A 10,929-nucleotide genomic window follows, 5' to 3' on the forward strand; every position below is an offset into this window, starting at 1 on the left:
ACACTACCAGAGCTCCTTTTTCTTTATCTGGTAGGTGTTATTTGAAGTAAGATTTGGCTCATGAAAACCAGAGCCCTCTGAGTGGAACTACCTGCTTGCTGGGTGGCTCTGTTGGGTAGAACCTGGGGCAGACTAGCTGAGTCAGACTGAGGGTGGCCAAGTCAGGGGAGTCCCCATTTGAGCTGCTGCCATAACTTACCTTGGCTGATGTGAAAAGGGAACTAACTGCTGTTAGCTGTCTACAGCTGCCTCTGACTCATGGTGACACCATGTGGATCCGCACCAACTTCAAGATCATTGGTTCGTGCAAGTTCATTGTTACGAGAATCGAGAATCACGTAGCACCTTCTTAACCTGGGAGCTCCTCTTCTAGCACTAGTATATTGAACCATATGAGGAAGCTTCCAAAAAGTTTGTAGAAAAATTCCATTATCTTTTTCTTCCATTTTTCTACAAATGTTTTATAACCCCCTCATATTCTGTAACGTAGTGGTTATGAATCAGGCTGTGAACCGCAAGGTCAGCAGTTCGAAACTACCAGCTGTTCTGCGGAAGAAAGAGGAGGCTTTCTGCTCCCATAAAGATTTACAGCCTCGGAAACCCTGTACAGGGTCGCTATGAGTTGGAAGCGACTCCACAGCACTTAACAACAACAACAACATATTCTGTTGGGATCCATAGGGTATTCATTAGTCAATTTTCAGAAGGACGTCACCTTCCAATTTCCAGTAAAACCTTCCCGTAGTAGGTGACGCTGCTATTTGAAATACAGGTGGCGTAACTTTCAACATCCTAGCAACACGCAAGCCGTCACAGAATGACAAGCTGAACTGTGGGTTCTGGAGAAACGGGAGGTGGTTGTTGTTGTTGTTAAGTGCCATTGAGTCGGTTCCGACCCATAGTGACCCTGTACAGGGTTTCCGAGGGTGTAAATCTTTACGGGAGTAGAGAGCCTCATCTTTCTTCCGCTGAGCAGCTGTTAGTTTCAAACCGCTGACCTTAAGGTTCGCAGCCCGGTTCGTAACCACTACGCTACCAGAGCTTCCAACTTATATTATGTAATACTTGTGAGCACAGTCTAAAGGGAAGAATTAAGATACTTCTTTATACCCTCCAAACTCCAAGCCCACCTTTTTAAAATCTGCACTACTGATATCAAGGTGTAAAAAATGCCTCCTTCAACCCTGCTGGAATTATCCAGCAGAAAACTCCCTCAGTTACTCACTAAACTCATTAAAGAGTTACCTCCCGGTATCTGACAAAAAACATGTATCACTCTAACCCTACTAGATATTTATTTACTTATTTATTTCCCATAAAGTCCCTTCCTCCTCCTTATTGAAGGCATGCATGCAGTCCTGGTGTGGCACTGTGGGCTAATGCGTCAGACTGCAAAGTCGTTTGAACTGCAAGGTCGGTGGTTCAAGTTCACCGCTGCTCCTTGGAAACCCTATACAGGGTTGCTATGAATCGGAATCGACTCGATGGCTCTTCACAACAACAACATAGTGGAAACCTGAAATGAAAAAATGAGTCCATTGCCATAAATTGATTCTGACTCCTAGCGACCTGGCATGACAGGGCAGACCTGCCCCATGGGACTTCTGAGGCCGCACATTTTCGTAGAAGCAGACAGCTTCAGCGTTCTCTCTTAGAGTCCCTGGTGTGTTTGAACCACTAGACTTTGTGTTAGGAGCTGAGCAGCACTTAACCACTGCACAACCAGGCCTCCTCATGGTGTGAAAGGGCAACACAAATGTGGTTTTCTTTTACATACTTCATTGATAAGACCCCCTGTATCTGGGACTAGCACTAACAGAGATGAGAGGATTGTCATTGTTTCATGATGTGATTTATCCTCCTCCTCATCCTGAATGGCTCTCCAGGACCTACTTTAGGTTATAAGGGGCCTAAAGTTGCCCTGCCGAATTCAACTTCACCAAAAATCAGGCTGTTCCTCAACCTGCCACCCGCTCCTGTCCTCTGCTCTCAAACCCCAACTCCTGCAGGATACAGCCCCACATTCCTAGGGAGAATTAAGATCAACTTCTCTTGTTCACAGCTTCTCATTCGCATCACAACACTTAGCATAATTGTGGCTTCACTCTGCTCTTCTGGACTACACATAAAATCTTCAATTCAGAGAACGGTCTGTGTTATTTAGAGTCTCCGGATTCAACTTAGCATTGACTTGTTACTGACCAAGTTACCTGTAGCTGTTGACCTTATTGAGCAGAGTACACCTGCTCAATAAGGTTTCAATAGCTGATTTTGCTCAAGTAAATCCCCAGACCTATCAACCTAGTTGCCTCTAGGTAGACACCAACATTCCAGTTGACAGCCAAGCATGTCAACCACTTAGACCACCCAGGGACTCTTGTTTGATGTGCTAAGCATTTTAAAAAGGTCTACCATGGACTGCCAAAAGAACAAACCAGTCTGTGTTGGAAGAAGTACAGCCAGAATGCTTCCTGGAAAGCTAGGATGGCCAGACCTTGTCTGTAATACTTCAGACATACTATCAGGATATCATTGTTTGGTAAAGTGGAGGGTCAGAAAAAAGAGGAAGACCCCCAACAAGATGGATTGGCACATTGGCAGCATCAATGGGCAAATGTAGCAATGATTGTGAGGTTGGTGCAGGACCAGACAGTGTTTTGTTCTGTTGTGCATAACGTTGCTAATTTTTATTGACAGTTGAGGGAAGGTTTACAGAGCAGATCACCAGTTTTACATCAACAAATCAAACACTTCGTTTCAGCTCAGTGATTGCAATCCCCTTCGTTGGACATCACTTATCCTAGTTCCTCCTTGTGTTTCCTGTTTCCTTTCCTTCTTCTTTACCGGCTCCCCTGGCTTTAGGTAAATGCTGCCCTTTGGATCTGGGATGGTTGACCAGTCTGGTGTGTGTGCCTCGCTAGTGTTGTCACCATTACAGACTTTCTATTCCTTGGCTGAAACTTGAACCACTGAAGTGCTTCAAAAAGGTTTCTCCAATATTTTGAATGGATTGTTACTTAGTTGGAGTTGGAAGGGCTCTCAATAGGTGGTACCAAGATATATTTTGTAATTGAAAACATTTTAAGTAAGCTGTGCTTTGTTTTTCTGCAGGGTGTGAAGAAGTTGGATGTGCCCTGTGGAGGGAGAGACTGCAGTGGGGGCTGCCAGTGTTACCCAGAGAAAGGAGGACGGGTAAGTCCCAACATTGTCCTTGTTCTAACAGACAAGCCAGCGACAGTGCTTATTGAAGTTCTTCACAATGAGTATTTTCTTCTTGTTTTCTTTCCTCTTTTAAGTGAAAGTGCCTTTAAATTACCTGATGAAGTCAATTACATACTCTGCTAAGAAATTTAAGAAAGAAATCGTTTTCTTTACCAGCATAAACAGTAATGTGATACAAAACTGGGTCACTTTCCTAATAAATAAAAACAAAGTTAACTTTCTTGGCCATGTTTTTGGTTGTGAACTGCTCTAAATATGAGGGGGTTTCCAAAAATTCCAGTTTTCCACAAACTTTTTAAAGCCCCCTCATACGTATGTATATACACACATAAATAATGCAGTCATGCGCTTATACATACCCTATTATACATAAACATATATTTTATGAAATAGTGTATCAAATTTTATATCTCTATACAGCAAGATAAATGGCTATGTAAAACAGAGACCATTGGTAATCAACCATTCTAACTCTTACAATAATTGTACATACTCCCTAAGGGCCCTCTATGTGCCCTATTTCATACATAATAGAAATAAAGGCTTCTCCAAATGTTCTTTGTAAAACCTGTCAAAATTTGAAGTATTGGCCTGATTTGAGCTTTAACGTGTTCAAAATAATTAGTCTCTCACTCTTTAATTGCCGTTAAAGATGGTTTCTTCAATCTTTAACTTGCTGACCTTAAAAAGATAATATTTGTTTTAATTTAACCCGGTCTTTTGTGTGTGGAGTTTTGGGGAGGAGATTTTGTTTTATGACCTAAGTTTTTTAAGGTTTTATGCCTTTAAACCATACTTCTTCCCCTAGGACTCACATGCGTATCTGCTCTTACGTTGGCAAGTGTCAGGTTATGAATGGCAACTGGGAATTCTTATAAATGTTGCCTGGTTGTTATTTGAGCTCCAAATTGTAACAATCCTACAATGTCCCGAAGGATTCTGAGTGGAATTCTAAAGTCAATTTGAAAATAGCCATTTCTACCCACTAGGAAAAATAAACCTCTTGTTTGGAACCTGTCTTCTGGTGGAAAGGGTTATTTTACCTACATATCATCTACTGATTGAAACCCTCCCAAAAGATAAATGGATACCATTTTGTCATAGGAAATATATTTTTAAATGTAGTCGTCTTGTTTAATAAACATTTAATCATTCTTTCAACAACAAAGATCACAACATTCTAGAAGGTTTTTGCCGTTGGAACGTGTCCCTTCTCCAGATCCTGTGTTTACCATGAGTTATAATCTTTAAAATCCTTTATGGTAGTAAAAGATTCCTCTTCTTTGCGTGGAGACTTTATACATTAAGAAATAATGGTTGGAGATAATTTATCAGCATTTAATAAGGATAAATATTTTTTAAATATATAGAAGCCATTTCGTGAGATTTAAAATTCCTCTGGGGTCTCTTAGAATAGATTGTTCTCTATGGTTGCTACTATTGCAGTGACAAAAATGCCCAGTCCGTGACCATATGGCTGATGCAGCTTCATAGGGACATTGAGTAGATAAGTCAGTGGGATATTAAAAACTGAGACTCCCCAGAAGGGGAAGGAGTTAGACTCCAGTGTTGTTCTCTGTCTTCCTCTTCATGTAATCAAACACAACCCAAGTACACTGAATAGTTGGCTATGGGTCAATCTTTTCCACTTCGTATAATTATTTAATGCAGAAACACTCTATTAAATTTCCCATGATGCCTCAGCAAGGATTTTGTTCTTTAGTAAAGCTAGCTCATTTTGATTATTCCAAAAGTATTTATAATAGCATCTACATAGCAGTGTAAAAGGTCTTTTAAGAGGAAGATTTCGAAGATTCCCTTGATTTCTCTTTTTTAGTATAGGCATTGAGACCTTTCCACTTCCCAGAATCCCTAATGAAGAGAAATACTCTGAGTCTGTTTCTATACATAACCAAGCAAAGCAGAAAAGGGACACCTTTCTGGTCAATTTAATTAAAAAGAGTCATCTAAAACCCAGGTGGACTTTAGGATGCTGTAATTATACAGACAGGTTATCAGCATTGATCAAATTAAACTGAGATTTGGCAATGGCCTGAGGAGTTTATTCAAAAGCCGCAGTCAAACAATACCCACGTTTGGAGCTTGTACCACAGGACTTCATTATCTGTACTGCTCAGATGACCTGAACTATTGCTCACTCTCTATTATACTTTGAACTGTGTTATGTTCAAGCCCATAGTTAGGGTGAGGATGGGACCACCAAGATGCAGTCACTGGGTTATTTGAACAGTTAACATGCAAGGCTGCCCAAATGATTCAAGTGGGTCATTAGATAGTGATCAATAAGATGATGCAAGTGACTGACAGTGAAAGGTAAGCAAAGGCCTAGTGAAGACAGGCAAAAAATACCATTCGCCATTTTCTGTAGGGAAAGTCCAGTGTATAAATGAAAAGATTTATTGTTAGGACAAGTGTACTGACTTTACTAAAGCATTTATTAAAGATGTTACATCTTTCAGTACCACAAACCTCATGTGTGTGTATCATATATTTGTTAATGAGCAAATCTGCTCAGATGCATTCCTGTGGAAAGCAGGGCTATTTTTGCTCTGTTTTTTGGTTAATCGTATGTTTTTAAAGTAATGTAATACGTAAAAATAGCCATTGGACAGATTTTGCCAGTCAAAGAACCGTGTGTGTCATTTGTTCTTTCCCACAGTTTCCCCTGGGGTCTCCGGGTGTATATTTTCCCTCTGGTGCTACTGTAGCCTTGATGAAACGTCTTGACTTCAGAGCTCTGCACTCCCAGTGCACTTGGCTAATTCAGCCTTATATGGACATGGGGTAGTTAACTTAGCCCTCACCATAGTGACAGCCAACATCAGAAACTCTGTGACTGGATAACTTTTGGACTTGAATCAGAAATCACAAATGCACTGTGGGTTCGAATTCCAAATGCAATCTCAAGTTACCAAATGAATGAGTTTTGTGTACAGTTTATTGTGCCTGCTTCTCCACCCTTCAGTGATGGGCCATGGCTTCTCAGAGCAGATAGGGAATTGCCTCACACTGGCAGAACCCCTCAGCCTTCTACATCACTCCAGCACAGGTACAGAAGTGGTCCAACTGTCTACACACTGCTCCACTCCCCGGTTGGAGCTGGAAGGTGTTGGGGGATCCTCTGCCTCATCAGAAGACATTGGCATAAGCGGTAAATGACCTGTTTAGATCTCACACCTGGGAGAGGAGTCCAGACCAACACAAGTCTTCAGACTTTTAGGCCTTTTTTCCAATACAATAGTCTTTTGTGTCTACAGCCCTCTGCCCAGATGTTAACCTCTGGGAATGAGATTCTCTGGAGGTGGAGAGAAAGAGAGCAGGCAGAGATGAAAAGAGCTAACTGTGGAGCCATCTAGTCTGTTGTTTAGTGAATTCAAAAATAACTTTTAAAAAGGCTTAAGACTTGTTTGTAGGTCTATATTTCAAATGATCACTGTTAAATATGTTAGAAAACTTAAAATGTAAAAGTCCTAATTCATTAAATATACACAAAGTGATTGTGATTGAAATATACACATAAAAAAACAACTTCAGCGTAGATCCTGACTTTCTCCACCACTAAATGGCATACAATTGTTAATACTAGACAAAGCCCATCTCATTTTTTCACACACCCCCGTTTGTTTGTTATTTATCTTTATTATGAAGATTGAAGGCATTAAGTATAAAATGCATTGGCATCGATGTCTGCCATTGAGTTATTGCTGCCATATGATATAAACACTAATAATAAAAATAGAGTAGATGAGGCGTCTGAATCAACAAGAATAACAGTGACTTTGCCTTTTTTAATGTGAGGTAAAATAGGATTCATTGAAATAACTTGCTAATTACATCATCCTTCACTGGGCACACAAAAGCAGTAAGTATTTTTAAAAACTAACAAATGCAAAAACTACATCCAAAACGTTGGGAATGGTTGAGATTGTTCAAAAAACTTTAAGCAATACTCCGAAGCTGGACCACCAGCCATTGAATTAACTCGTAACTCGGCATTCTTCAACCCAAAGTTCTCACGTTACCTCCATGGGCCTAAGATTGTGAACTGCAAAACTAGGGCCGAAACTTCAAGGCAGGTTGCCATTGACAAACTTGTTCAGTAGTGGATAAGTGCTTGGGACAACAAGTAGTGTTTCGTTGTTACAATTTTTTTTATGTAACTGAAAGTTTCCCACAGTCTCTGGATCCCTGGACTGAGGTCAAAGTGCAAGCAAATAATTCTTAACCTCACAAGATTCCTTAAATCCAACAATATAAATACAAAAGAAAGAGAAGAGAGGCAAACTAAACCAAAGGGGAGGCAAAGAGAAGAGTGAGCAGGGAGCTATGATGAGTGAGAATCCAGGAAAATTCAGCGCCTTTGGCACTCTGTTAGCTCAGACTCTTTAGCAACCAGAAGATGAAAGAAACCGCACCCTCAAGCCTTCAGGAAAGGAAGCAGAGAGGGCCCTAAGCAGCAGGCTAGCAAGATCTTTCTAATGTGACTTATAGTCTTGCTAATAGTATCTTTTGTTAAGTGGTTGCTGTTCATCAACCATACTCTTAAATATATATCACCAGGAATTCAAAATAGTTTTAGGGTTTTTGTTTGGTTGTTTTTTTTCTAGAAATGACCACTGTGGCACTGTGAAAAGATGTTGTTTGTTGTTAAATGCCACAGAGTCAGTTCTGACTCATAGCAGCTGGTGTGTTTGAACCACACCATAGGGTTAGCAGTCTCGTGCTTATCCTACAGCGCCACACCAGGATACTCACTTCATAATGTGTATTTGTTACCAGTGGGTACAGTGGTGGTTCCATGGTAGAGTTCACCCTTTACATGCAGGATTCCTGCCTTCTGTTCCCAGCCACTGCTCCTGTCATTGGAGGCTTTCATTTCTACTGATGCAGAACTGTATTCAGTAGAGCTTCCAAACCAAACGGACCAGGAAGAAATGTCTGACAATCTACTTTGAAAAAACCAGCAGTGAAACACTGTGAGTCACACTGGTCCGGTTCTGAGTCAGCGCTCAGCTAGACAGCAGCTAGCGACAGCAACAACATACGTAGGTGATCAGGAACCCCATCAATGTCCATAACCAATGTGCGCAGTTATTTCTGGTTTTAAAGATACTTGCAAGTTTGGAATAAAAAAATCACTTCTGCGATGGCAGGTCATGCTGAGATGAAAGCCCTCTTCTCTAACAGCCTTCTTCTACTTTTCCAGCCTGGCACTTTTTAATAGTCTGTTCAGCCTACTTCACAGAAGCCGATCTCTGATACTGTCGGTTTCATGTGATGCTCTGCAAGGTCAATTTGAACCACAAGGTCCGCAATTCAAGCTCACCAGCCACTCCTTGGAAACCTATACAGGGGTTGCTATGAGTTGGAACCCACTCGCCAGCACTTAACAACAAAAATCACAAAGTCAGACATGAAAAAGAATTATTCAGAAATAACAAAACTTTCATAACTATTGTAACATAGAGCTCTCACCCACTTTCACAATCTTGCAATTATTTTTAGTGTGCTTTTGGAACAAAGGTGGTTCTGGCTCATCTAGTTCAATAGCAGCTGCAGCAACTCAGTTACTTAAATCTTATTTATTTTTTTATCAACTCACTTTATTATTTTTTAGCAGGAGAGGGAATCATATTGCAAACTGCTTGAGCAATGTCCACCTAATTCTTAAATTATCTACGTTGTTTTTTAGTACTGTTAGGTCAGTTCTAACGCCACAATAATGACATGAATTTTTGTTTGTTTTTAACTTTTTATTGTGAATTGAGTGAGGGTTTACAGAGCTGCTCACTGGTTTTACATTTTTAAAATCATGCACTTTGCTTTTTCTCAGTAATTGTAATCCCCTCAATGTCCTGGGGTGGCACTGTGGGTTAATGCGCTGGACTGCAAGGTTGGTTTGAACAGCAAGGTCGGTGGTTCAAGCTCACCAGCTGCTCCTCAGAAACCCTATACAGGGTCACAATGAGCCGGAACCGGCTGGACAGTATTTAAACAACAACAATGTAGCTTCACCTGTCCCACTTCCTTCCTGTGTTTCTTGTTTCTACTGCTCGCTGTTTCCCGAGCCTTCTGAGTTTTCATCCTTAGGTAAATGCTGCCCTTTTGATCTTGAATGTCGGCCGCTCTCTAGTGTGTATATCTTTCTAGTGTTGTTGGTCCCCGTATATACCTATCTGTTGCTCGTCTGAAAATTGACCCATGAGGGTAAGTTCCGTTCCAGACCTAAAGGAGGACCAAAGACCAGAGTCTTGAGGTTCCGCCAGTCTCTACCTGATTGGAAAGCCGGGTATTTTTTGTGTCATTTTGTAGTTTGTTCCACATTTTCTCCCGCCCTATCCAGGACCTTCTAATGTGACCCCTTTCAGAGCAGTTGGTCTGGTAACCAGGCACTGGTCTCCGTGTCATGGAAACTGACATTCACACGGTCCATTCGTCCATTGGATTAATTGTTTCCAAGTGTCTTCAGTTTTCATCACTCTTCTTTCCTCCGGACAGGGAGAGACCAGTAGTGGTATCTTAGATGACCACCCGTGAGCTTTTAATATCCTAGTCATTACTCACCAAAGTAGAACATAGAACACTGTCTTTTGTTCCCCAAGACCGTGGTGGCCAGCAACTCATTCCCTCAAGGTATTTGGTAATATAGTGACATGTTTTCGAAATGAACATTTCTTTCATGTCTGCTGCCCCAAGAAGAACACAGACTTCCTTTTAGCAGTGGAATACCACTTCACATTGACTTGAACACTCAGCTGTTATTTATTTTGTATCATCAGTGAGAATGCAGTTATCTGAGAGGAGGGGACACATCAGTAAACAATGAAAGGATTCCCTGGATAGCAAAGACAACGGTGCTGGTATTATTGGTAAAGGAAGCCCAAGTTACTGAAGTTGAGCAAAGGATGGGAGAGAGCCACTGGAGATAACGGGCAGGAGAGAGGCCTCCATGTTGTGTAAAGACCTTTGAACCCATCAGACTGAGGCAGATGAGAAGTCTTTTCAAAGACTTAAAGAAGTTATGTGAGTTACCTGAGGTCACAGAGATTTTTGTGTGGTGAACCTGATTGAGATGTTTACTTTAATGATCTGCTCATTAGGATCCAGTACTAGTCAAAGAAAATGACTATGAAAATTCTGAGTACTTACGGCCCTAGCAGATTATACATAACATACAGATTGTTAGTAACATACAGATTATTACTAAATTTTTTTAATGTATTCCTTCATTTAACAAATATTTATGGCACATCTGTAATGTATTAGGAACCTGTTAGGCCCCAAGAATACAGAAAAAACCCAAAGCACTCAATACTGCAGATATTTGAGTGTTGATACTTAAGTGTCACAGAGTCCTGGTGTGACGCTGTGGGTTAATGCACTGGACTGAAAAGTCGTTTGAACCACAAGGTCCACGGTTCAAGCTCACCATTTGCTCCTTGGAAACCCTATACAGGGTTGTTTTGGATTAGAACCGACTTGACGGCACTTTACAACAACAACTCTAGTGCCACACTCTCTCCAACAGAATATTTCACAAGTATGAAGATGTTGTATGTCAGTAGTATCCAATCTTTAAGTACTTGAAGTGCAGCTGGTGGAATGGATGACCTGAATATTAAATTTTACTTAAATTTAATATTTAAAATATAAATATATAGACATGAACAGCACCTAACAATAAGC

The 10,929-nt window shown here is 40.8% G+C and overlaps 1 protein-coding gene across 1 annotated transcript in view; it reads left to right on the forward strand.

Annotated features, from left to right (window-relative positions):
- The first annotated feature begins 269 nt into the window (after positions 1-269).
- COL4A2 (collagen, type IV, alpha 2) overlaps positions 270-10,929 on the forward strand; it is a 184,425-nt gene continuing 173,765 nt past the window's right edge. The window contains exons 1-2 of the mRNA XM_006851540.1: positions 270-338; positions 3,112-3,192. Of these exons, the coding sequence (XP_006851603.1) occupies positions 270-338; positions 3,112-3,192 (150 nt within the window). The remainder of the gene's footprint in view (positions 339-3,111; positions 3,193-10,929) is intronic.

The sequence above is a fragment of the Chrysochloris asiatica genome, unplaced genomic scaffold (assembly GCF_000296735.1).
Source record: "Chrysochloris asiatica unplaced genomic scaffold, ChrAsi1.0 scaffold00029, whole genome shotgun sequence".
Taxonomy (NCBI): domain Eukaryota; kingdom Metazoa; phylum Chordata; class Mammalia; order Afrosoricida; family Chrysochloridae; genus Chrysochloris; species Chrysochloris asiatica.